General features: G+C 31.6%; 2 protein-coding genes across 2 annotated transcripts in view; both read right to left on the minus strand.

The window, feature by feature from the left end:
* Positions 1-10,713, minus strand: part of dsf (dissatisfaction) — a 35,181-nt gene extending 24,468 nt beyond the window's left edge. Inside the window, exons 1-3 of the mRNA XM_068776687.1 lie at positions 10,704-10,713; positions 4,219-4,299; positions 3,178-3,339 (exon numbers count right to left, since the gene is read on the minus strand). Of these exons, the coding sequence (XP_068632788.1) occupies positions 3,178-3,339; positions 4,219-4,299; positions 10,704-10,713 (253 nt within the window). The remainder of the gene's footprint in view (positions 1-3,177; positions 3,340-4,218; positions 4,300-10,703) is intronic.
* A 10,499-nt stretch (positions 10,714-21,212) lies between these two features.
* Positions 21,213-27,646, minus strand: LOC137932787 (aminoacylase-1-like). Its single transcript, XM_068776461.1, has 9 exons — positions 27,438-27,646; positions 26,016-26,182; positions 25,440-25,611; positions 24,488-24,634; positions 23,898-23,968; positions 23,360-23,476; positions 22,307-22,402; positions 21,640-21,770; positions 21,213-21,451 (listed from the first exon to the last, which is right to left on the minus strand). The coding sequence occupies exons 1-9, from the start codon at positions 27,595-27,597 to the stop codon at positions 21,244-21,246; spliced, it is 1,269 nt and encodes a 422-aa protein (XP_068632562.1). The 5' UTR covers positions 27,598-27,646; the 3' UTR covers positions 21,213-21,243.
* Positions 27,647-27,873: the final 227 nt, after the last annotated feature.

Below are 27,873 nucleotides of genomic sequence, written 5' to 3' on the forward strand. Positions count from 1 at the left end.
ATTTCTCGGCAATAATAAATAAAATAATAAAATAAAAAAAGTATTAATTAAATAAATAAACTGGTCCTTGTGCATTTTACTGGAATACCATGATTTCTGCTGTCATCACCATTTTAGCAGTAAAACAGTCACTACTGGATATACGCCCTCCCCAAAAGATTTCAAATAGTACTGGTTAGAAGCAGCCACCAGGCGGCGTGTTGCGACGACCTGAAAAAGGTGAAAGTCCTACGCTACACTCAAATTGACAATCCGCTGGGGTTCGTTAGTGACTTTCACTCGTTTACGGAACTTGTCATTCCTGATTTAATCTCCTAGAGAATAGCCCTCTCCTAGGTTCGTTGAATGACTGTACTTTCCAATGAGACCCTAAGTAAGAGACTGCGTTTCAGTGACCTTTCATTGGTACATTGATTTCATACCTTCGTCTTAATGCACATAAGGATATTGGACGAGAAGAAGTTCCTCACTTTCTCCGAATGCTGCCTAGCGGGGTTGAATTTGCAAGTTTACCTATTTGATTTAATAACGTTATCGTTGTAAAAATACTTCGCCGTAGGCAGTGGTCGTCTTGATTCCTTTCTCCGAATTTTTTAGCCCCAACACTGTATTCTGATTTAGAGAAAATCGTCACTGATATTACTGAAATCGATTTTACATCTTCAAGTGAGCTTGCTCATTTGATCATTATTTTTTAATGAAAATCAAACACTTACGTATAACTTGACCTAGTCTACGTTTTCTCAATTTCTTATTATTGTTAATGTATATGTTATATATGTTGTTTCTTATTGTTGTTTAACCTAAGAAAAGGATGTGACAGTCTTATTTAAATTTACATAAATTTACGTTGGTTCCTGACTTATATGACTTGCACGTTATGTATTAAGGCACGTTGCGCAATAGGCATGTACGGCAGTCGGTTTTGCGGCGTCTAAGTTTCGTGAGGGCGTATAATTACGCGAGCGAGTAAACATATAAAGGTAATCCGGGTCGCGGCGGCACAAAGTGATGCTCGTGAATAATTCAGCAACGCAGCACCTGCGGCGAGACCGCAGCTCCCGTGCCGCTCGCGAGGGCTACCCACTACTTTCTGCCCTTTACAGATATTATATTCTTTACAGGTTTTCCTCTGTATAAATTGTAAATCTATATTCCACGAATGAAAAACAATTTATATAATGAAAAAATCCGTTATACAATATTCAATATAGTAAACGTAGACTTGAAAAGTTAACAAATCCTTCATCAGTCTGGGAATGAAATGCGTATATTTATAATAAAGCTCCTTTCTTAGTTTTAAATCTAAAAGTGAAAGTATGTAATTGAATAAATCACATATATTCAATTTTTTTACTTGATTGAAATGTGTGGTTACATCAAATATGTTTAAATTTCATTGAAAAAATGCAACTGTTGGGTTTCTGTCAGGCTCTTGTCGAAGTAGTAGATTATCATTCTGCCAGTTACTGGTGGTATTTTAAAATTAAACAATTATTTGTAAAAGATATTTGGAATTTGTATACATATCTGTATTTACGTTTTTAAACATTTTAGTCTATATATAATATAAACCACAAAGATCTTCGAATTAATTTACTATCTGACAGATGACTGTAGGATTTTTACCATTAATCCTTATTTAAACCAGTAAACGTTTTAGAAAATCAAAACCATCTTTACATTAAAGTATAATTATACAACGAATAAACAGATCTGTGACAACCCTAGTAAAGTATAGAGTTAAGTATGATAAGGCAACGTAAAAGGTTCTATTGCACGGAGAACAATGCCCGACTTGGGGCGGATGAGGTGCATGATAAATATTCATTTATTTAATAAATTATGTTTAATTACCTTATATGGAAATCATGGGCAGATTATAGCAGTGATATAAGTTATCGTGTCAATTTATATTCATTTGAAGAACGCAAGCTTCTTTTTGTAATTGAATTAGATTTACAATAGTTATAGTTTGAAGCGGCCTGCATGTAGCGTCTTTCGACTTCCCTATCAATGTTGTTTATCTATTTTAAGGACATTCTACACTGCATCCTGATTGCATTGTATGTGTATGCATTTATCGTATTTTTTTCCGCGTAACTTTTTATCATATACATTATTGATTGATTAAGAGAAGTTATCTGTATTCTAAATATATTATGCAATAATTAATATCATTTTCATAGAGATATCTTAATTACGTTTATTTTGTATTAAACCGAAACATAATTATCTGTATTACACATAGAGTTACCTATAAAGTAAATGAATAAAGGTGACAAATGGCAGGAGGACGTTGAATATCGGATACATGGAAATAGCATAATGACAGATGGGTCGGGAGACTACGGTGAGAATAGAGCTCGCCGTCGGCGATATCGTGCGATTTGATTACACTCTGTATTTCAAAGAACGTTGAAAGCATCCTGCTGTGAATGTGATCGAAACAATTACGAAGCATCATATAACTCCATATTGCTACGTTATATCAGTTTTATTTGTGAACGAGTTGTACTATCGTTATTTGAGTTAACTATGTCTAAGATTTAACAACAATAGAATTATTTCTCATTTGTTACTCTATTCACAAAAACTGTAACAAGGCTAATTATTTTGAAGAAACAAATAACACACCAATAACAATAACATTTTCGTCTTCTCTATAACTTAATTAATACTTTACGAGTTGAAGATCTGTAGGCAGGGCGCAGAACAATAATATGTAGCACGCAGAACAGATATCTGCTAGGGCCTTATAGTCGTGGAGTAGAACCTACGAACTTGCAAGCGCAGCGTAGGATATCTAACCACAAGGCGGGACAGACGATCAAGATAAGTTCGGGTCCAACCTGTCTTGTTATTTCGCTACGATTCCGAATGTCAGTTAAGTAAAAAGATAAGAGAGGAACAAATCGTCTCACTAATGGGAGATAACATCGATAGGCCAGCGTTCTGAAATGTAATTCTAATAATTGTGTTAATATTAAGAATCTCAATGTACTAAGTATACAGTTTAACATCGTTTATTTTCTCATTTAGTTTCATCAGCGTAAAATGTAATTTTAAGAATAACAGTAAATATACGTACTATTTTCTATTATATGTTTTAAGGTAAAAGCTTTTAAGTAAATGCTTTGTTAAAGAAAGTCGTGTTGCAATGCATAATTGTCTTACCATCTTTGTTCATATTGGCTTGAAAACATTTAGCAAGTCGGCAGGCTCGGCATTGGTTCCTGTGAGTTTTGTCTACAGGACAGCGGCCCTTCATCTCGCCGCCTGCTTTACAAGTGTACACCCGGTTTCTGTGAATGGACCGCTTGAAGAAACCGGAACAGCCTATGAACAAGAATTCTTTGTTTACAAACAAAATATCTGTGATCTTTATTGTAGACATTGTTTAAAATTTAGAAATACAAAAATTAGAGTTTTTTTTTCAAGTTTATTTAACTAATTTCTTTTTACATGGATTTCATTTTATTTTCTGTTTTATTAAATTGGATAGTAATAAATACAGTTAAAACCGGTACCTTTTCATTCAAACGCGTATTATCTTGTTAGAACTATCTTTACTAAATTCTTTTGTTAAAACTAGAATTTACCACTGACATATTTGATTTCAAAGTAAACTAGTTGTCGCTTTAACTGGTTTTAACTATGACATTACAATTTAAAATTATTAACATAACAATGTTAAGATTTCACACTAATTTACAAAAAAAATTCATAAGCAATTATAACAAAACACAAGAAGCAAACAGTACAAACACAAATTAGAAACGATGTAAAAAGTGGACAAGGGAAATTGGCGGGAGAAGAATATTACCGCATTGCAAAGAGATATTAAGGATTAGAGCAGAATTTAATCAGGCAGACAATTTAGAGCATTGCAACGAAAATGATTTGGAGAATCAGCAAATAAGTCAGTGCTAAATTCAAGAAACCTATCCAGTACACTCAGTATTTCTAAGTCTTCCGTAAACGTATCCACGCCCAGATAGTCTCCCTTCATCATCGGCAATAAACGGCTGCCTAATTCTTTTCCATTCAAAGCTTTTTCCTGAGACTCATAAAATTTTATTTTATTGGATAATTACTAAACCTTTTTTTTAAAGGCTCTTTAACCGAGACTCAGAATAGTTTGCAAATTTGCACATTCTCTGTATTTTGATATTATTTTAATATATCTACACTCGGAAATTTATTTATGCAACTTACCGTCACAGCTGTAGATACCATAGTGTTTGCCTGAACTCCTATCCCCGCACACGTTACAGGGGATGTCAAGTAACCGGTCTCCTGGCAAACAAAATTAAGTATGTAACTGAGCTAAATAGTTCTTAACTTATAAAGTTAACTTTATGAAAGAAAACCGTCATAGTAAAATATTAACTTTTATGGTTCTCTAATATCATTGATATTTGTTTTATTAGTGGGTAATAAACTGAAATCAAACACAAATCCGTATATATTGTTATTGAAGATGAACACTTTATTGTACGAACATGTTTTTAATAAACATGTCGTATCTACTTAGTTCACAGACGGTTAACAAAGGTGAGCTTGCTTTTAGTGATCATTAAATCTAAACTGTTTCTTCTCAAGAAATGTTTATCTATTAATTGACACTTCCGTCTACTGGCAGGCGCCCCCTTTGCCAAAATAGATTAGTCAGATTACAACAATCTCGCTAATAACGTTGGTGTTTTTGTTCCGTTTACAGAAACCTTCCCCTTCAGCTGCCCCTTTTCCTTAACGCTTAGTGGACTACTTTCACACCGTGTTCAGCTGAAAACGTCGTATCAATACCTGCATTAGGTCTTTGTTGTGGTATATCTAATATCTACTTATATATTACGTAGTAGCCACATAGGTCGCGTTATTTAAGTTCTTCGTATGATGGTAAATATAAACCCTACGTAAATAATTACAAATTACCTCGTGATGTTTAACGATTTTCATAGTTTCTTATAATTTGCATTAGATAAAAAAATGAAAAATGAAAAGCTTACTAAAGCAAAATATCCATCATAATATTTAAAATTTTATAACGCTACTGTGTAATAGGAGGCCGTCGTTAATGCCAAGAATCCTTTTCAAAGATCTTTTATTTCCTCGGCGAAATGGACTTAGACGACTTTAGTGATCGTCTTCAGGGCCTCCAGGAAAAGCCGCGAAGTGTCGTAATTACCTCCTTTCGTTTCGCTTCGAAAAGGATTTTGTATAAAAAGGATCTACGGGATTATCTCATTTAAAAAAAAAACTAAGCTATCGCTTACTAAGTAAGATGTTCTAAATACAGTTGATTAAAGAATATTTAACTAAATATGAAAATGAGGGATAATGTGCAAGCAAGCTTTATATACTATACTATAAACTTTACAAACGCAAAATCATACTATTCAATGAGTAATAAACAGTGCAATATATAATAAATAAGTAAATAGCGCGAACTCTATTAGTACATTGGCCAATAATCGTTTCTTGGCTTACATCTGCAATAATTATTTTTTTTTTCAATTCTTTGAATCATCTTCTTCATAACAAATATGAAAAGAATATAAGTACCAATACATGTAGCTGTTTACAAAAATCTTAGCACTTACAAATGATATTTTCGTGAAGAGCTTTCTTAGTTATTAGTTAAGTACTTAAGACTATCTATGTCTATGGGTCTAAATGTACATTTAGCATGTTGTTCAATTCCTAAAATGATTGATTGATGACAAACAGTTTTGCTTTTGTAATTATTGTGAATCACAATCATCTGTTTTTTAAATGTAGCCTAATACTTCTAATTGACTGCAAGTATTTTTTGACGAAATTTGACTTGATTTATTTATACAATAAATGACGATTTTACAAGTAATTTGGTGTCTCTAGATATTCACTACTCTGAACGTCGGTCTGTTAAGCAAGTTTTCAACTAATATTAACAAAAAGTAACTTATATTGATTAATACGATCAAGTTTACAAATTTTTCTGCAAAATATTAATCAACCGTATTGAGAAATTAACGCGATCAAAGCTGACTCTGTATTTCACTTAATAGATATGGGTTTGTGTAACAGGGAGTGCATGGGCGCGTGATCGGTGCGTCGAACTCAACATAATACGTGGAAAATTGCGCAGCCGTGTATAATGCAACACCCATAAATATAGAGATAGTAATACATTAATTTTGTCCCAAAGCTTCTGTATGCAGTTGACATTAAGATATAGTTAAAAATTTTATTTACAAATCATTATAATCCATTTCATCGTAAGTAGACGAAATAATAGATGCATTCGAAACATGTTCCAACCGGCCTCAAAAGGAATTAGTAGCGGACGATCTAAGATTGAAATAACGATGATGAATTTTAATCCCATAATCACCACGAGGCTTCTCTCCATATTCTAGCGACTGAACATATTCTTGGACCATGTCGTGCAATCTGCTAAAAAACTTAAAAAATCTTATCGTTTCAGGTAACAGAAAATGCAAATAACCGAAACCGATACTTTCTTACAAAATGATATGGCAAAAATGACCACTTTGATGCTAGCGGATGTAATGGATCTATTTGAGGATAGAATCTGGCTAGCCTCCATGAATGTTAAACCTATTAAAGACCGAATATGATAAAACAAATAATTTAATTTTCATTTTAAATAAGCCTGTGCTGTCTTGAATGATTAGACACAAAAGGTAGGGTCGTAGTTCCTCAGGATATTTTCAAAAGAAAAATCTATCTAAATCTCTAAAAGAGAAAAGAGAAAACATAGAAATTTTGCGAGGAAAGTAGTTGAAGTAACCCTTCCTTTTTTATACAAACCACACAGTTGTCAAACATTTGATGACAATCAAAATGATGATAGCAAGTTTGTCTTTCAATGTATAAAATAGAAATTTCATAATAACATGTAATGCAATCGTTGTTTATTATTAAGAAATTAAATCAATAAATATATAATCATTCCGTAATACGTTTTATTTATTAATTTTTCTATCGGACTGCGTTTGGACAGCAACTTCTACAAGTAAGAAATCTGTAAAGGTTTCTAGTGTAGACTAACTATAAGAACTTTACTTTATCATCATTAACGTCATTTCCGTTAAAATATGTCCACTACTGGACGTAGGTCTACCACGAAGATTTCCAATAGCACCGGTAGCAAGTGGCCTGCATCCAGTATCTTCCAGCGACTTTTATATATTCGTCAATTCACCTTATGCGTAGACGTTTTACGCTACATTTGCCGGTCTGTGGTTTCTATTCCAGATCCTTAAAGCCCCAGCAGCCACCTGTTCCGGGGTGTATGTGGCCTGCTCGCTGCCAAATCAACTTACAAATTAATTAGGTGATATCAGATACTTTTATTCGTCTACAATTCTCTTAATTCCTGTATCGATCTCTTTACGATAAGTAAATTCAACAAAGAAAAACAAAAATAATGTCGTTGCGAAAGAATCGAGTAAATAAACGCTAGTTAAAAAAAGCACAACAGTTCTGTTTATTTAGGTTGACTATCCCGTAAATAAATATTTAGTTAACGCCTCCCGTCCAAACGATATTATGTATTAACTTTCACGCGCGACCATGAAATTGTTTACAATATAAATTTTGTTGCTATTGCATACTAAAACTACTTAATTAGCATTGGCATTAAGTTTTCGCCGTATCAATGCACAGGTATTATTATATGTGCTAAATTAAAATCTAAGTATGTAACATAATAATGAAAACTGTAAACAAAATAAACTCATTGTAAATATCTTATATGCATTTATAACATTTACTCGTTGTTGCAATAAGTATGGGGTTAAAATTAAAACTACTCAGCCGCGGTGCCAAAGTTGATAGAAAAATTGGAAAGTGCAAAGGAATCTATGTGATTTATGTAAACATGACAATGAAATGAAAATAACTTATTAAGTTAAAATAAGCTCAACTGTTTTGATTTACAGAACGTTTGTTGATCCGGTAAGTTTTTGAGATGTGGGCACGCAAACGAGGGATTCAAATTTGTACGAATAAAGGCACACGATACAGGATGGTCCAGAAGTTTAATTGAAGCTTAAACACTTAATTACCAGAATGGATCGATATGATTAAGTTTATTTATTTAATTTATATAATGATGGGCTATTTATAAGAAATTGACATTTTATTTAATTGAAAATCAGACTCAAGATCGATCCCGTGAAGTCTCTCATCTGATCTGTGCATTTGCACAAAGCTGGGCGACCTCTGTAACACATAAACAACAAGACCAACAAGATTGAAATAATCGGAGATAGTTCTAATGTGTTAATTAGAAAAAAAAAAAACATGTATTTTGAACAATATTTTGCCAACACTGTGTTGTAATGGGTTTTTTAATAATAAAATGTCGTGGAAAGTAATAAGTTAATTATATGTTAACACCAAAATTTTAAGAAACAGCGAAATTTGTTTTGCAAAACATAGATTAATTGTTGAAAATTTATCGATATAGCTCAGAGGATTGGCAATTTGTAGTAGCAGTGGGCAGGCCACATAGCTCGCGGAACAGAGGGTCTCGAGGTTCTGAAGTGGTGACCACAGCCGGGTAAGCATGGCGTCCATTCCCAAAGTAGACAGACGATCTTGTTAAGGACGACGCTGGAAGTGGGCCGCTTCCAACCGGTCCCATACATTTCCATATAGGACCGGTTGGAAGCGGCTCATGTGCAGCAGTGAATTGTTTCAAACGAAATTTTAATTAAAATCACACGTTTTTTATATCTATAACCGTCACAAAACCAAGCACTTGTACAAACCCTAATAGTTGAACCATAGAAAAGTGTAATCTTTATACACTTGATAAGCGTGCCACCGCACGTAGTTGTTACATTTTAAAGTCTTCGGTATCGTATTATTTTTACCGCTATCTGTCACCTCATTTTTTATTAAACATTACTATATAAATGTGTACTAAAAGTTACCATAAAAAACCGGCTGAGTTTGTTGTGGGCTCTCCTCAAATACGTTTGGAACCCTCGTAAATATAAGCTTAAATATGCCAGTATAGGAGAGATCAACCTCAATTCTATCAAATTACTGTTACTGTAAATGATCCTAAGTAGATAATAATGTTAATAATTTATTTAAATATTTATTACCACGGGTTAAAAGTCTCACGCCTAAGTTTGTCACTTACTGTGGTTTTTACATTACGTTTAATATTAGAATTATATAAAGAAATAAAATCAAACATGATGTAGAAATAGTGAAGGAGGGTGCGTGCAATAAGTTTTGGGTTCGTCCCTAAGTTACGTTTGCTATCAGACGCGCTTTGTCTCACTGTTCTCATCTCCGGAAATCTTGTTTGCACGCTCACTGTAAACAATTGAGCACTTATACGGGAAATCTTCTCATGCGGACATAAGTCAATAACGACTCACTTTAAAGTCCGTAAGATAATTTCTTAAATTCAGTTCCGTAAATTTACAGAGTTTCCAAAAGTAAATGGCATGACGAATTACAAATTTCACTTTTAAAATTAAGCTTATTATTCCCATTAATATTGTATAATTTGTGTTCTCTATTCCGTTTATATCATTTATCTATATATAAATATACCCTAACGCTGATGTCGACATGAACACATCGATGATTAGTTGACGAAACGCAGCTTTACTCTTAAGACTCCGAGTTTTCTCACAATGTATTCCTAAATCGTTTTCAAGCGGTTATGCAATTTAGAACGTGCACGCCTATAAATGTCCTACACAAAAATTAAAATCCAAAGCCACCGCCCTTAACAACTAGTCTATCTTTAAAGTCCATGTAGCGACTTAACATTAACTCAATATGGAAACTGATCAATAATAATTTTTTTGTTAATAATTTTTGATATATTAATATATAATAAAGCATTAACATATATACATTTTTTAAATACAAATTTTATGTTAACCTTTGCGAAAATAAACGTAATCTAAAATTCTTTTGCGGTTTATAAATCGAGAGTTTTTTTCTTGTCTAAATTTAAAGATGAAAGCGAATTTCGGTTCCGATTTAAAGGTGCTAAAATCTGGTAAAAGATTTTTCGAAATTTTTAATTGTTTATAATAATTACTGTTCTTGAAATTGAGATAAAAATTTGACAATAACATAAAAGATCTGACATTAAATTATAAAAACTTTTAAAAGCACAATTAATATTTACTTTAATAATAAATCTGCAAATAGTATTTAAATAAAAAGTTATATTATTATGAAATTAAATTATATGGTTGATTTTAAAATAACACACTGCAAAACACATCAAAAAAATACATTTAAGTTAGACTAAAATGATTAATTGTAAATTGCTGATACATTATCAATTCAAAAAAGGATGGAGTAATTACATTCGTCTTTTGAAATGATATATTATTCTTGCTAATCAAATAAATCAGTGATATTATTTTTGAATATTTTATTAATGTAATCGGAATATTATCCAATATATTTTCTAATAACAAGACTAATATTATAGTATATTAAATCAGGACCAAACAAAGAATAATAATTAGAAAAGAAAAACAGTAAAGTTATTTTTTGTTCATGATAATACTCTTTATTAAGAAATTAAGCCGTTTTCTTGTAACTACAGATATTGGTTATAATATTAATCTCAATTTTTTTACTGCTTGTAACGAGTTTTTCATGAATATAGGCTAGAAACCATTACTTAGGTAAGATTTTCTCACCTGTTCCCATTCTACGGAAAGCCGTTGCCGGCGTCCGTTGCTTATCCCAAAATGAAGACAGCTCGGTATAGTCTATATAAAGGGTTATTAAATTTTCCACTGACACATTATTGTGGGCACATAACTGTATTTAATCTTTCTAAACTATTAAATAATATACGAAAGAATTTTCCGACGTTAAATTTTAATAATATGATTGTCTTTACAAACTGTATAAATAAAAAAATATTTACACAATATACATATTTTACACGGCGCGCGTCACTGATGACTTTTTCTCGGTGACTTCACCACCCAGTCGCGGCTTTCGACAGACTGGTCTAGTAATTGTGATCTTTGAAGCCGCGGAGATCGCGAGTCACATCATCCCCTGATTACATCCAGTCCCACCCCCTTGTGCGGGACGGCAATACCGGGGTGAGATATGAGAGAGCGGGACGACTGTGAACCCATCTTGTGCCCCGGTCCACAGGCTACGTTGTCAGGGCTCGGGCGGCTCGAATCTGACCGTATTACGTACAAACATAATGGGCTCACGTACTGATACGTCAGTCGTATGAAGCTATTACACTTTCAGAAAATTTTCGAAAAAAATTATAAGATATTTTCTTTTATATTTATAATTGACTATTAATATCTTAAGATATTTTTTAAATAATTTGATTGCTTTTCCTGATCTCTACATATGCAGACTACAAGTACTACAAAGTAAAAATTTATTTAACATTTTTGATAATAATTACGTCCATGTCTGTCGATTATACCGGACTGATATCTGTGAACAGTTTTTGTAAAAAGATAACTTGGATGTAAAGAAGAGCGGCTATATTCTAGTGTGAACTATCTGAATTGTAAACATTAAAATGTCAAGTAAGACGAGGGCGAGAGAGAGCTTTAATTGTCTGTGCAACTACGCGGCCAATCAGACTGCGCGTCTCGGCCGGGGGCGGCGCCTGGAAAACGAGGCTCTTCGGCTCATCGGCTCCTCGGCTCACGGCGAGCAACGAAAGTCGCCACGTGTGAAGCAACCATTACAAAGTGTAATATTTGTTTTACAGGTGCTCTAAACTAAAGGGTTCCTTATACGAAAAAAAATTATTTTATTTTTGTTCTAAGTTCTCAGAAAATATTAAAATTATACAATAAAAAAATACAAGTAACGTTGGAACTATAGTACAAAAACAATGTGTATCTTAAATTTAAGTAGGCATAGGATATATTAGGTAAAAAGTTGATAGCAAATGTACTACAAAATAATAAAGTATATAATTATAAAAATAATTAGAAAATAACTAATGGCAAACAAACGATACTCTGTTACAATTACAGACAGATATTTTTTTATAATAAGACGTTTAAATTTCGATAAAGAATTACACAATAAAATCATTATTCTTTATCGAAATCTAGGTAGGGTCGTGGTTTTTTAAATTTAATACATCTATTCTATTTTGTTTCGACTTAACTGAAACTTATAATAATGCCTTACACAGCTAGCGCTAAATAACAAATCGTATTATTAGTAATTAATATCTGTTCTTAGTTAAACTGGCAAATCGCTTTTGGAAATTATAATACAAAATAATCTCACTCTGTTTGATGTGTATGCGTGCATGTGGCTATAATAGCCAAAATGTAGGCAAACATCGTTACCAAAGTTTAGTTTTTCGTTTTATTATAGAGATTAAAGATATTCTTATCTAATTTTATAATTAAAAGATTTTGAAAAAAAATTATTTGCGCTATGTTGTTCGATAACCTATCGCCATTTTGTGGTTGACCTAAAGTTTATAGATGCTTTACAGACTCTTCGTTTATCTCAAGTATTTGAAGAATTATAAAGAGACAAGTGAGTAAACAGGGTCAGGGCTGAATGGTACATCCATTTAAATTTCCTTGAAAATCTTTACAGTTGTACAATAATATGAGTGATCTAAAGTTATCATCATTAAAACAATCAAAAATAGATGGGTTTGTTTCATTTTGTTTATTACTTCCTTGAATCTCGTCAGTTTTTAGTGGTTTCTCGCAGTAGAGATCGATGGTGAATTTCGACCAACAGTAAAACCTCTAAAAGCACATAATGAACAAATCCAGTATTATGTAACTTTATTGCGGGTTAATCGTGATTCACTCTGGTGTATGGAGCGTGTATGGTCTGTGGAGCCTATTTGATGTGACATTTTCGAAACTAATTAATCCATGTGCACTTTTTATGACCAGTGATCAATCTTGATTATGCGCTGTCCGCATCCAGCGATTTCCTGCGACCTTAGCTATGTCCACCTAGCGGGGGAACTACCCACGCCGCGTCTAATGGCTATCTTATATATATTTAGGCTTGCCTCTGCTCTTAAACTATATCAAAATTATTACTATATTATACGTGGATCGTATTTTACGATTTAAAAAATAGTATGCAACAAAATTCACACTATTTGTTCCTGCTTTTACTAACCCTGTTAAATACAAAAACTTTTTTTGATAGAATCATTTATTTTGTTCAGATGAAAAACAAAAAATGCAGGAAACGCCTAACCGTTTTCTGCATTTTTTTATTTTTACTATATATTAGCTTTTTAAATATTTTGTGATTAGTAGTATCAAAGCCCGACATTCTTTTTCGTAAAATGCCAACTACTTAAATACAGTACTAACTATATTGGGTACCGGTAAAATTCGAAGCAATTTTGTTAAAGAAATCGATTCATATTTATATTATCATAATTATGATTTATTAAGAAAAATCATCACGGCTAAGAAAAATCAATTTAATTAGTTCTTTACCTTAGCGACACTAAGTTTTTAAAACTACCTAAAAATAATATTAACAAAATATTGTAAAATTCTAATAAACAACTCTCCTAAATTTGTTGCAATTATAAAAATATATTTCGGCCACATTGTTAATTTAGGCATCAAAATTTTCTTTGTAAGATGTTTTACGATTTTCGTTGCGGTTTCAATCAACAATAGACTTTGGTTAACTCTTGGTGATGAAGCTCCATTTCCTGCTACATTTTACCAACAGGTTTGACGAGTACAAACATGGTCTAATTAATGCAACTACTGAAAACAAAGCTGCAGAACTGCTTCTAGCATCGAAGCTATCAGCAAATTCTAGCAAGCTTAAGCATTTGTATAAATAAAATTCAAAATAACTTGTTTGATCATTTAGGTATCAGGAAGTTTTATGTAAGATGATTTCCTAATTTTTTGACCGAAACTAAAAAGACAATCTAACAATCGAGAAATTGACTATGACAGGTATAGAATTGTTAAGGCATCCTCCTTACAGTTCAAACTTTGTACCATGCGACTTTAATTTAACAATATTAACTTCCAAAAATAAAAGAAAAACTCTTTGGAATGTAGTTTTAAAAATACTGGAGGTGACTGAGGTGACTGGGTTTGAAAACGCTGTAAAAAATACCACCAAAGAGAGAGGGCCAAATGACTCATACACTAATCATGCACTATTCACGCGATGCGTTGATTGTCAAGGGCGCAATTTTAAAAAAGAATAAATCATTTATATGCTTGTAGTAATCTAAAAAAATTTAGAGTTTTAAGTTGGTCATATGTATCACCACCATCAGGTTTTTAAGTAACTGTTTTAGCTACCGCTACCTATAAGTATAATAAGGTATAAATATACTGTTTCATTTAAAGTGCTATTGTAGTATCAGGATTCCGTGATTTTCATTAAAAATTAGGGATCATTAGTATTGTTGTGTGTGGATAGTCCGTGTTAGTTTTAAGGGGAGCTCGAGGCTGCGTTAACAAGAACAATCTCGCACGTGTCCGGATTAATTCAAAAATATTTATTTTCTTTCATACCAGTTCGCAACAAATATTTTTATTATTTCATTTCTTTGAGACACGTCATTTTCATATTTAATGCGGGCCAAAACTTTAACAAAAAAAGCAATCACAAATAATATTATTTTTATAAAAGGATGTAGATCAGTAGTAGTATTTACAGATGCTTAAATCTGTAAATCTATCAGCATACACAATATATAAAAAAATTACCATCCATGTACAATACGTCTGGAACAATAAGGCTTTGAGACTTGAAATTTAAAAGAAAAATTCCTTTTACCGAGCAAAGATCACCTAAGAACGAATTTTACGAAATTTCACCTGCAAGCAGCTTGTCGTTGATTAATAAAAATAGACATTTTCTTTTTTTTTTAATGGAATTCATGAAAATACATCCACAAAAGCTAGTGCGTGGCGTTAAAAATAAAAAAAACGTACCTTTAAAATAGGGGAAGCGGGAGGGGACAGCTAGTATAAAATAAACGAATAAATAATTTATAACAACTTAACATTTGTAGTTCAGAAAAATATAGATTTTCGTTTCTTTAATAATCGCAGTTTACACTTTTAATTATTATTGCACAAAAGCTTTGCTGATCGTGTGAACATTCCACCTCTAAACCCTTTAAATTATGTAAGAATAACAATTTATCTAAACAAAGAATAAAATTTTAAAGCAGACGGACACTGGTGTTCTTGAAATTGTTAATTTTAAATAAAAACATATGCACGTTGACATGAATTTGAAAGGGTGACCCCATCGTCGCGTGAACGCGTAGAGCAAACACTTCGAATAATCTGCGCGTGTCTGTCCCATTGTCGGGTGAACTCCTTCATAAGCCCCATTTGAACAGACAATAAAACAATTCTTGATCTGGTTTAAACACAACCAATGACTGAACAATTTTGTGCAATCTTTTTTACAACAATGTAGTATTTATTTGCAGATATTGCTTGAAATATTTCATTACTCTTACATAAATATTATTTTAATTCTGGACCTTTATATGCATTTTAATAATAAGAAACTAATTCTAACATGTCTGCGTATTTAACATCAGATCTATATAAAAATATGTAGAAAAAATTCGGTTTACATCTAGAAAGTCATTAATCCTGTTTTTGATATTCTAATTAATTTTTTTACGTTGAAGAAACTAGAAGAAACATAAATTACATTAATATAATATAACATGATTTTCAAATAAATTTGCCGTCACATCGACTACGACAACTCATTCAATACCAGACACTAGCGTTACCCTTCGTTTAGCATCATTAGAATTCGGTTACGTAAACGAGATCTTTACCTACAAGGCAGTACAAAAAAGAGAATTAGTTTTGTACTTTCACTAATTTATTTAATTTATTCATAATTTTATTAATTAATGTGTTCGAATACAATGTAAATTTAATCATGAATAATATGTATAAAAAGCTATAATTCCAATTTTATGAATTAAGATGTCATTAATTTTATATTTTATACACATCTTTATCGATGAAGCTTAAAAACAACTTTAATTTTTTTTTGAAATTAATAATATATGACCAGGTAACCAAAGAGAAAAAGATTTTAATTTAAATTTAAATTACCTTCATTCAAACAGATATTTTGTGAGATAAATTTTGTGTAAAGATACCACATCCGATTAAGTGTACGCTTAGCTGCTGTATTCTTTGGTCTCAACCCGCTTTTAACGGTGTGATGATACACACCTGCAGTAGTGACAAATGAGCACTACGGGCAAAAATCGCGCTACGCTTGCCTCTCATGCTTGAATTAATTCGTCTCTCGGTGTCTCTTAGAGCGTCATTCCCAAATCGAGACTTATGAGTTTCATAGAAGGGTTCTCATCATATCTTTACATGAAAAAATTGTTCTTAATATTTTACGTAATAATTTTACACTAACTTTAATCTAACTTCTTAATTATATAAACAAAAATTAGTTTAAAATAAAAATGGATTAGATTTGTAATAAAAAACAATAAATCTGTAATATAATTTCAATGGATTCAGATAAAATTAATAACGTAATGACAATTTAACAAGAACATGTGTTCTCGATATAGAGTTCAATAAATAATAAAATTAACAATGTTTACTATCTGCCCTTACTATATGTGATTAAATGTACAGGATGATAGGAAATGTAGATGTAGGTTTATATTTTTTGTAATAAATGCGCAACACCTTTTTCAGCTATAATCAATCAGCTTGTGGTACTGGCATTGAATTGAGTATACCAATACATATTTGCTGGACTTCAAGATATGTTGTGTTTAGTATATTTTTTGTTTTTAATGGCCCTGTCCTGGTAATTATGGGTTATAGTGGGCTTGAACTGAATAAAACTGCTTTGATTCTCCAACCAGCTCACACTTCCTAAGTAGTTATTGAGTTCAACCAGAAAGGCCCAACATCTGTAGTTGACCGCGGTGTCGTTTCAGCCCACAGATTCCCACTGCAAGGCATAGGTATCCATCAAAGATATCTAGGGGTTATACACGATAATCGCCAGGCTTGGCAGGCAGGTTGGCGATAGCAGTGTAGTATTATGGTACGCAAGGGATGCTGCTGTCGATTCTCTGGAATAAGTTTGTGTACAGTGGCAATCCTATATAATTAATGCACAAAGTGTGAATTATATAAAATTGTATCCTGGTAAACGAACCCGCGATCGCAAGTCTTAACCCTCTGCCACTAGGCAACCATTGCTCAACAATTGATTGATTGCGACGAGAAAGCGATCATTATATAAATCCCCTTTGTGAATCATAGGCCTCCACCAAAGACCGCCACGAAGACCGATCTTCCACTGTTTGCATCCAGCATCATTTCGCGATTTATGCGTCATGACTATGTTATAGTCCACCTAGTGGAGAGCCTAACTAAAGGTTGTATTAAATAATTTATATATTAAGCTATACCTTAGATTTCATAACGAATTAGTATAGTTAGTTTTAATTACCTAAAATTTACGTTTATGATTTGTTATTAATGTAAGTATGGCCTGAAGCGACATAAGCCTCCTTCATCTTTTTCCAAAGTTCTCTATCTTTGTTTGACCTTGATTAAGAATTTCCTGCAACTTTCAACGCAACTTGATCTTTTATTGGAAAAAGGAATCTATTTTGTAGAAATTTATGACTTCCTAAAGTTTTGTACCATTTATATGTGGCCGGTGCACTTCCACCTTAACTTTACTGCATGATAAACAATATCTTTGGCTTTCGATCTTTTACGTATAAAAGTGCTGTTTACCTTGTGCGGTAGTTTAACTCTTTGAATGCATTTTTCAATACTACTTTCACAAGCCCTGGTTTTTTATCTGTTTTAGTAAGCGTCGACGTATTGACCTCAGTTATATTAATTACTATTATTTTATTATTTGCATTTTTAGCTAACACCGGCGACGAAAATCATTTGAAATATAACAATTAGATCATAAACATGTCCGTATCTATACTTTATTAGGTGCCTTTTCGCGTAGCTGGCACTTAGTAGCCTGCGGCACTCTGATTTATGTTTCGGCGACATCGAGTCGCGACAATTTATTTCAATTAACGCTCTACCCCTGGAGGCCACATCGCAATTGGAAGAGTGGTGAAAAAGCACACCTATCTGCTCATATAAATATTTAAAATACCTCGTTGAATACAATATATTCTACTTGAAATTAATATTTGTGAAATAGAAAATTCAAAACCTATATGTTCTTTATTTATGTATTTATTCATATTTTTTACAACTTACGTAATTAGGGACTTAATGCCTTTGGGGCAATCTCTACCAGTAAACTCAAGGTAATGTGAATATAAGTTGTAGGCAGGAGTGTAAATATTATAGAAAAAAATATTGAAATATTTACTATGTGCTATAAATACGTAATACTTATATTCTAATTACTAATAAAACATACTTAATTGGGAGAATATAATACTAGACTAATCATATACAAATATTTTTAATAATTTTAGATTTAATCAGCATTAAGGCATTAAGCGCAATAGCATCGTATTAAATATTTAAAACTAAACCATGTAAAGAGTCTAAATATGTTTTTTTTTCTTTCTCTGTTACTCTAATTCTCGATGATGTGTAATTAAATGAAATCTAGAATCTTAACGTTAACTTATTCTAGACATTTAATCTTGTCTCTCTTGCTTATATATATATTCAAGAAGGCCAATTTAAAAAAGCTTGGCTGGACTTCACTCCAAAAATATGCATGTATGTATTGCACTTGAATAGTTACTACGAAGCATATTTATATTATTCTTATTTTTTAGCATAATGCAATCTTAAGATGATAGTATAAGCTCTATTACGACTTAGAAGCAAAATTTGCAAGCTTGGAGTTCAATTTAGTAAACATTACATTAAGAAGTTCCATACCTTTTGCACGTACGTTATTATTATCTAATAATATTGATATTCTTCCAATTTTTTACTACGACAAAGGTTCACATTAATCAAAATAATTAAAATACCCCCAATTTAATTTTTTTTGGTGAGGAATAATGAACATCTTTTTCCGATGATTGCGTTAAACGGTTTGCTTTCTGAATCCCGATTATTTCATGCGAATTCATTTCCTCGTTAAAAGCATGACTGTCCTCAAATCCAACAATGTTCCGCAAACAGACAGCGGCCGCTCGCGAAAAAGTCCTTTTAAAAATGTTGCGGCACGTTCGGAAAGAAAGGCATCCATTACGGCGAAGTGCCGGCTGTTGATTTAGAGATTTGGACCCAAGTGCGAAACATTTTTTGTTGCACTGAAATATACCTACACACATCTAGGTAGAGTAAAAGTATAAAATATTAAATAATTGATTAATGAAATTAAAACATAAATCCGAAGTATGAAAAAGGTTACTTAAAATTTTCCTTGTTTTTCAAAATGACAGTTATTGGCAAACCCTGTCATAATTTTTTTTAACTTTTCCAATGAACTCTATTTCTTCGTTCATCGTACATTATAATTATTAAATAATAAACAAAAAAACGGAACACTACTAATATATCAAAAATGTTGTCAAAATAAAATAATATTATCACTGAGGTGACGAGACCTATTTCGATAGCAGATTTGCAAATATCATAAAACGATTCTCATAATCTCAACGAAGTTAACTGCTTCACAAACACGTTACATAAAATTTCTATACCTGACTGCAATATTAAAAAGTTCGAAAGTCTTATTTATCGTTATAGATGTAAAGTAGTAGTTCGGCGGTAGACGACTGTGACTTGCGATCGTAGGTCGCGGATTTGATTTCCGGGATACAATCTTAATTAATTCACACTTTATACATTAATTACATGCGATTGCCACTGCTCACAAACAAGTATCCAGAAGATGTGCAGCAATGTCCTCTGCGTATCATAATACCACATTGCGATCACTAACCCGCCTGCTAAGCGTGGCGATTATTTTGTATCCCCCCATTGATATCTTTGGAAGAGGCGAATGCCTTGTAGTAGGCGTCTAAGGGCTGACATACAAAGCTCAATAAAATAGCCTGAGAAGTTTTTTACAGCAATTAATAACATGAGATCAATCTTGTTTTCTTTCAATGTCCAGTTCTCTATGATATGGGAGAAATTATATCCAGAAATAACGTAATTTTATCTTTAGATCTATCTGGGTCTTTATTGGCCAATTTAGATATTGTCATAGATACCTATTCTTTATTTTTAACCTTCACGCTAGTTATATCGAATAAAAATTTTGAAAACCACATAGAATGCTTATTAAAACGCTTTACTCTAGGTATATACTATTTTACAAAACCACTCTCACTTCCCAGTTCCAATTCTCAATCGATCTATGATAAGTTTCAATTACTTGATAATCGCACTTTCCAAAAATGTTTGAGGATCCCAATGTATAAGGCAGTTTTTTTTGCGATCCACGAAAGTTTTGGTTTTTTATTATGTTGAATTTTATGTATCTTTTTAAAGTGTAGATTTATAATTTTATTTTGTAATTTACAATTTTTATAGACATACGATATTATAATTTGTCAATTAGTTTTATTATTATTTGTTTTGCTGCAGCGTGCAGAAACAAAGCTTAAGAAAAAAGCCTTTGTGCTATAGGAAATTTAACTATAACTAGGCACACTCAATTATTTTTTTAGATTCTAAATGAATTAGAGAAAATAAAAGACTTAGCGAACTATGCAGTTTTTTATGTCAGAATCCTGAAGTCATAAAGAAATGACGGTATCTAATTTCTTGAAATTTTTGTATTTAATTTCTGGATCAATTTCTGCATTACCTACACGAAAATATTGCTCTAACTAATCTAATCTGGTTGAGAAATAACAGTATTCGTTAGGTCGTTCTTGACCTTTATTCAAAGTAGAATTATTTTCTACGAATGTTGCTAATTCTGAAACTGACTAAATGATATAATTAACTCTCAAATAATCGAAACGTATCCCTAGTTCTTTTAATAAAGCTATGTCATTTTTTACAAACCAAAATCCTGTGATTAAAAACAAACCACGTAGTTGTGTATAACTTCTTGGCTGCTTGCTTTATTTCTTAAGGGTGTGTACGTACGTAAAGGAGTCAAGGCGATGAAGATAGAGATTTCTGTCAGCCTTCGAAATCTAAAGGAATCTGTTTCAATAAGCTATATAAGAATAAATATATAAAATATTGTTTTAGTGTTGACTTTTTAATTATGTTCAAGCAATAATTATAACAAATTACCAACATTTTTCAAAATGTTGACGTACACTTCTATAGCTTGCACAAATGTCACAACGTTTATGTATTCATCAGAACCATGAATGCGTGGTTCTGTGTGGGGTCTGTAAGCAAAACCTATAGCAGGGTATCCCTTATTCCGAACGTAGATCATGTCCGACGTAGCCGGGCATACGATTGGCAAACATTGAAGTCCCCTGAGAAAATATTAATCTAATATTATCATGTAACTTGTATTATTTCTTATATAAACCAAACGATGGGCTGTATAACAGGTGAATTACAACAAATAGAACTGGTTAAGCCTTATTGATTTCTATTGTTTGAAAGATAAGTAACTATCGAAATATAAGATAACTAAAAAGAATTATGTTGCAATACTTACATCTCCTTTAAAGCATTAGAAAATGAATTCCAATAAAAATTGTCGTCCAATATAGTGCCTTGAGATGCTTCAATTTTACGTATGTACGATAGTTGAGTCCCATTGCCTAATTGCTCAAGCCATGTTTCTATCTGAAAAATATTTCATTTTATTTATAAATCCATTGTTTTGATTACTCTTTGATCTTTTGGGTTATGAATACATGTTTCGTCTACGGATATACGAGTCAACGGTGAGCACCCGGCACCCTCATCGCGGCAATCTTTTTCAGATCAAAATATTCATGAAAAAATGATGTCTCATGCCGTTGAGATGCCTATAACTACAAATAATGCTTAATCAACACACGAAAATTACTTTTTCTATTTAATTTATTGCGAGAGAAAATTTAAAAATTCACAAAGTTATCAAACAGCCCTCGTACGCAACGTGTGAAAAATCAAGATTCACAATAATTTTTGATCAGTCCCTGTAGATATGATTCTATACTGTGATACTTCGTCTCACTTTCATAATAATAAATTTAATGATCTCTAATCAGCCTGCAACAAAGAGTCAATTGAGCGCGAACAAAATTATTGCAATCCCTTGTCTTTAAAGATGAACTTATCGGATGTACCTGGAAAAAAGGTCACTATTTATATTAATAGGTTTTAAAAACTTCTACCATTGCTTCTGCTTCGCTGACTTGAATAGACATCGCCAATCTCATGTCAATTACGACATTTAAATAACTTGGTATAATATTCGGAGCCACACCTCCCTGAAAATAATGTTGTATACTAGTAAATAAACTGGTGTTACAGCGATGTGAACATTTGAAGCAAAATTACAATTGAATGGAAAATTAATATAGGTGCCTCGTATATAAATAATACTAATTCTCTAAAAATCTTTAATAATACCAAAACACCTTAACGTGTAAATCTCTAGAAATACATTTTTCTTTTAATTTAAAGTCCATCAAATAAATAATTATTTTTAAGAAGATGTTGTTCTACTAAACAGATTAGCAGTTAATGGTCCACTAATCTCCTGTATGTTGATGTTTCGTATTTTTGTTAACTTGGCATTCCAGTTTTATTTTCTTAAACAACGATACCTTTGTTATATTTCGTTACTTGAAAGACAATGAAGGCCTTTACGTTGATAACAGCAATTACTTAACGCTTTTTTTCAATAACTATTTAAATTAGTAAAAGTGATAAAAAATTGGTTACTACGCAAACATATCCTGATCACTTTCAAAATACACCAAGTTTATACAGGGAGATAGGAATATAGCATATTTATCAGCAGAAAATAATTACAATTTAACATTTATTTCCACCTATATAGTGATCACTCAGAAATATATTATGTTAGTTTATTTTTTCTATTGAAATGCGACAGGTTAATAGCTCCCGGCAATATAAAGTCTGCAGGGTTAAATAGTTAAGAATATTGAGTTTTAAATTCCGAATTTTGAAAACTTTTTTTACACATTACGTCATTGATAGCTTTTAACTCTTGATTTTAAGATTGGGTGTACAATACATTAATTGTCATTACATTCATTCATATTTTTAAAGCACACACTAATTTCTAATCAATTGAATAATTTTTTTTTTGAAACCTAATATTCACCAGTGTATATAGCATAACTATTGTGTTTTATCTGTTTATGTGTCGAATGTGCGTGTGGTAAAACTTGTCGTATAAATGTAATTAGAATACTTACATTGATCATGTTTATGTTGAGACTTGTGTAAGATCCATAGTCTAAAGGATCTCTGGAAAGCATAATTTGCTTCTGTCGCTGCTTGAATTGGGTCGTGATATCAAACAATCGTTGCATCTTGAAAATAATTTTGATTTATGATAAGTGTCTAAATTATTATTACGCTTTATTGGTATGAATAGTGATTTAAAACTTTATGCAAAACCAAAAACCGTCAAATTTATTCGCCATTTTGATCCTCGCTTTACCTATTAACTTATTTTATTTATCCAGTTCTAGGCCTTTTCCTGATTTAAGTGCAGGATATTTTAGACAGATGGCCGTTGGGTCCAAAAGGTTCACGAGTGGCGACCAGGATCGACGAGATAGGTCACGGGGAGTAACTGGATACGGGTAGCGCAATACTGATCATCGTGACTATCTTTGGAGGCCTATCCCTTGCATTGGGCGGTTAACGGCTTATTACCACATATTTTCCTTAAATAAAATAACTCTACTTTTATTAGTTCTGATCTAATAAAACTGTAAAAAGATTTACTTTATCCATTGCAGTTTCGTCAGGCATTGAAGATCCGTGACCGCCCTCACCGTAAATTGTTACATTTAGCTCTGAAAACCAATAAACAGTAGTAAACAGTGGAAACGTGATGTTTGAAAATTATGACAAACGTCCTCGAAGATTGTCAGAAGGTGGGCAAATGGGGTGAGTTCTAAGCTCACAAGATTGTGACACTAGAACTATAGAATTAAAATTGTTAGAAACAATCATATACTAAAAACATAAAAATACATGACCAATTAAATTCAGATTTAAATTAAGTATAATAATAATAACTTAGTTGTTAGCCTGAACACTTAAAAATATATATCTAAATGATAATTTTCTATCATATAGTAAAAACTACACAAAGCTTGCTTGCTTTTATATATACTTTTAGGCAATACTTGAAATAATGATGAATTTAAAATGTTATAGCACTTGATTATTGCATGCCCATCATATAATGTGACATTTGACATATGTTAACTATACGGTCCGGATAATCTTATGTTTAATGATCAGAGATAAAGAGATATGAAGTAATAGCATTAAGTTCCTAATTTTATCATTACCCTTAAAATACTTACGCCAAGGCCTTTTATCTTGATACGTTACGTATAACGTCTCATCGGAACTCGTGAGACCTTCGTCCAAAAAAAATCCCGGATTCAAATCATGAAATTCATCAGTTTCAAGAAATGAAATCATACCGTTAAAACCACCGGTTTCTTCATCTAAAATGAAATTTTTTAAATATAAAATTACTTCAAGTCTCTGGAAAATAAAATATTCATATTGATTTATTTAGATTTCTGTGATTTTTAGACATTTTCACATTTCACATTTTTTCACTGTTTAGGAAATAAGTTTTACTAAATAAAAAAAATGTTAATGTTAAAATACTAAATGTTAATATAGTGTTCGATATTCTTTCTATTAATTTTTATAGCTTTACATTAAAAAACTAAAAGCAGACGGTAAAAAAATGTTGATAAATGGAATTAACAACGAAATATAAGTAACAAACACAGCGCATTGCTTCACACTAATAAGTATGAAAATTGCTAGTTTAAAAAGAAAACTAAAGACTAATTAGGAAATTGAAATAGACACGTTTTTCTATTTTTAAAATAAAAAAATGATATATATTTTTTTCCTTTTTTTATGTTCTTCGTCATTGGGTTTGAGGTGGCGGACCGCTGAAAGTGTTAAACCTTGATTTTTCCAGTTACTACGATGCGCGGCTCGGGCCGATTCATTATTTATTCATTATTTCAGGGGGGGTTATTTCTGCCTCTTCAATGATAGATTAAAATGTCTTCTTTACACATTCACACCATAAAAGGATATTAAAATTCTCGTCTGTATATTATTTTTAATCAGTTACTTCATCATCCGTTCGCTATCACGGTGACACCATACAAATCCTCTCGTGAAATTATTTTACTGTGAAACCTCTTCTTTTGACATTTAAACTAATCAAAACAATTAGTAGTAGATGGTATAAAAGTTTTATATATGCATATTTATTTTAAAGACCTGGCATAAGAAGCATGTGTATAGTGCGCTGTAATTTGATGTTGCTTTCTTTAAGTTTTCTGATCGCCTCTAAGTAATTAATGCTAAGGGCTTTAGTGTCCTGGGTACCCCGCCCATACAAATCGCCGTTTTCATCAATATATCCAGAAAATGGCGGATACGTCCACGGTTGCTGAAATAAGAAATGCGTTATAATAATGAAAAATATAAAATTGTTAAACTTTTGCCTATTTAATGAATTGTTAAAGAAGAATAATGGCACTTTTTATTTTTTTTTTAACAAATGAGCATAAGCAAGCTAACCCTTCAGTCGATGTCTTAACGATGAGACATATAGATTGAGATACACCAATAATTTTGCAAAACAAAATACCATGCTCCGACGAATGTGCTCGTTTATTTGAGACAATAATAACTGCGGGGACCTTTTTAACCGGAATACATTAACATTTTCACATTATCTGGCAGCGCTTTTAATACCATAACAAATACTAAATTAAAAAATAAAAGGACTGAATAAAGGACAATCTGATCATTGTTATATTTATAAAAAACCAAAAATTCGTCAATCATTACCTTGGCAGCAGAGACAACATCCATATGAGAATTCAAAATTATACTCGGGAGAGTCGGGTTTATGCCAGTCCAAGTGATGATACAGATGGGCTTATTTGCAGGTCGATGTATTGCAAATTGCAGACCCATAGCGACTGCTTCGCGTTTCCAAAAATTAACAGCTTTTTCTAATAAAGATATAATTTTTTTTTTTATTTAATAACCAATGCAATGAATATTAAATGCTTTATTTGGTAACAATGAACTTATTTACATTATTTTAATCTTGATCCATTGACCTTCCCATTGAAGTCTCTTTGTGACAACAATGTTATTTGTTTAAATAAAACAAATAGTTTAAAATTAGTATTAAACTAAATATATTAGTAGATATACATAATACAAAAATTGTGTTAATTTAAAATGTTTTACGTGTACATTTTTTGCTTGTGAAATTAAAAAAAAATAAAGTACACGCTCATTTATTTCATTTATTTCTTTGTCAATTCCATTTTCTTTTGTTCTGTTTGTAATAGTATTCATCTACGCGTACAACACTTTTTAACTTTTCTTTCAAGGCCATCATTACATATTCTGACAAGGCGAACATTATCCTTTTAATAAATCTACTCTCTGTTGTGAACATTATGTTTTAAGTACCGAATATCTGCTTTTAACGTATATATACCTTAGTTTTTAGATACACATTATTGTGGAAGGTTTTTTTTTAATTTGTAATTATTTCTTGTGTTGTCTTCTTAAGAGAACTTAAAGTAAAATAAAAGGGAGCAGTGTTAGTATAGTGCGAGAATATCTAGGAAAAGTCGACAGTAGCTATTTTTCATAGAGGTATAGTCGACAGTATAACTGTATTTATATCTAATTATCACCAACTTACAATTGAATTGCAAATACTTGTAACAAATAAAATTAACATTTTCAACTAATACTGTTAAGATTGTTCAGCCCCCATTCACACATGCGCTGAACGAAGATTTAGTCTCCTGACCAAGCTACCATATTTCTTTGAAACGAATAAGATGAATTTTTATAAAAAGAATACTTCCTGTTATCTACATTGTCAAGCAATAAGAAAAATGTTTATAAAAAATTATTTGACTTCAATTAAACATACTTATATCAAATTAGTTTCATTTCTTTCTTTAGTATTACGTGTTGTTTATTGGGTTCCATTCATTAAATGGGTAACATTTCAATTGATTACTAGAACACATAAGTTAGTTATGTAACTAAAATAACAACAAAATATCTATCTAATCTATAACTTGGTTACTAACAAAAGATTATATTAGATCGGATAAATTATTACCTATGGAATATCTGTAAATAATTAGTCAAAATAAAATGTGTAAAATATAACAGATTTTTTTTATTATTTTAGAAACGATCGTTGCGACATCTAGTCAGGTAAATTGAACTTACCAATATTTTCCTCATTGCTTGTGTCGATTTGAATATATTCCTGTAATAATTTTACTGCTGAACTATTTACATACTGTTCAATGCAATATTCCTTTGGCAATGGAAATGTAATAACTAATTTAAATATTAAGAATAAACATAACAAAACATTCGCACACATTTCTTTAATAGCGTTACCTCACTCGTGAACTCCGACAACACACTGAATGTTTTAATGTAAAAGATACAATCGTAATTTAATTTGAAATAGGATGCTCTATGTAATTAAGTGATCTATCGTACTATTTTTTCTGATTTGGTTTTGATTATATTTATTTACACAGATTTACATGATATTTATCTGCGTTGTATTTTACTTAAGTATTTTGAATGATTCCTTTTTCAAACCTACATATACTATTGAAGATTTAGTGTATAAATGCCGTAGTTAGAGAAA

Source organism: Battus philenor, unplaced genomic scaffold, assembly GCF_028537555.1.
Source record: "Battus philenor isolate CCGP_79_NKW_IND1 unplaced genomic scaffold, ilBatPhil1.0.hap1 SCAF_12, whole genome shotgun sequence".
Classification (NCBI taxonomy): domain Eukaryota; kingdom Metazoa; phylum Arthropoda; class Insecta; order Lepidoptera; family Papilionidae; genus Battus; species Battus philenor.

Excerpts from the sequence above, each read along its gene's own strand:
- LOC137932787 (XM_068776461.1), bottom strand. The coding sequence starts at position 27,597 with ATGTGTGCGAATGTTTTGTTATGTTTATTCTTAATATTTAAATTAGTT. Across the intron at positions 25,612-26,015 it reads ATGTTGTCTCTGCTGCCAAG|CAACCGTGGACGTATCCGCC; the intron begins GTAATGATTGAC and ends TTCTTATTTCAG. Across the intron at positions 23,477-23,897 it reads ACGAAACTGCAATGGATAAA|ATGCAACGATTGTTTGATAT; the intron begins GTAAATCTTTTT and ends ATTATTTTCAAG.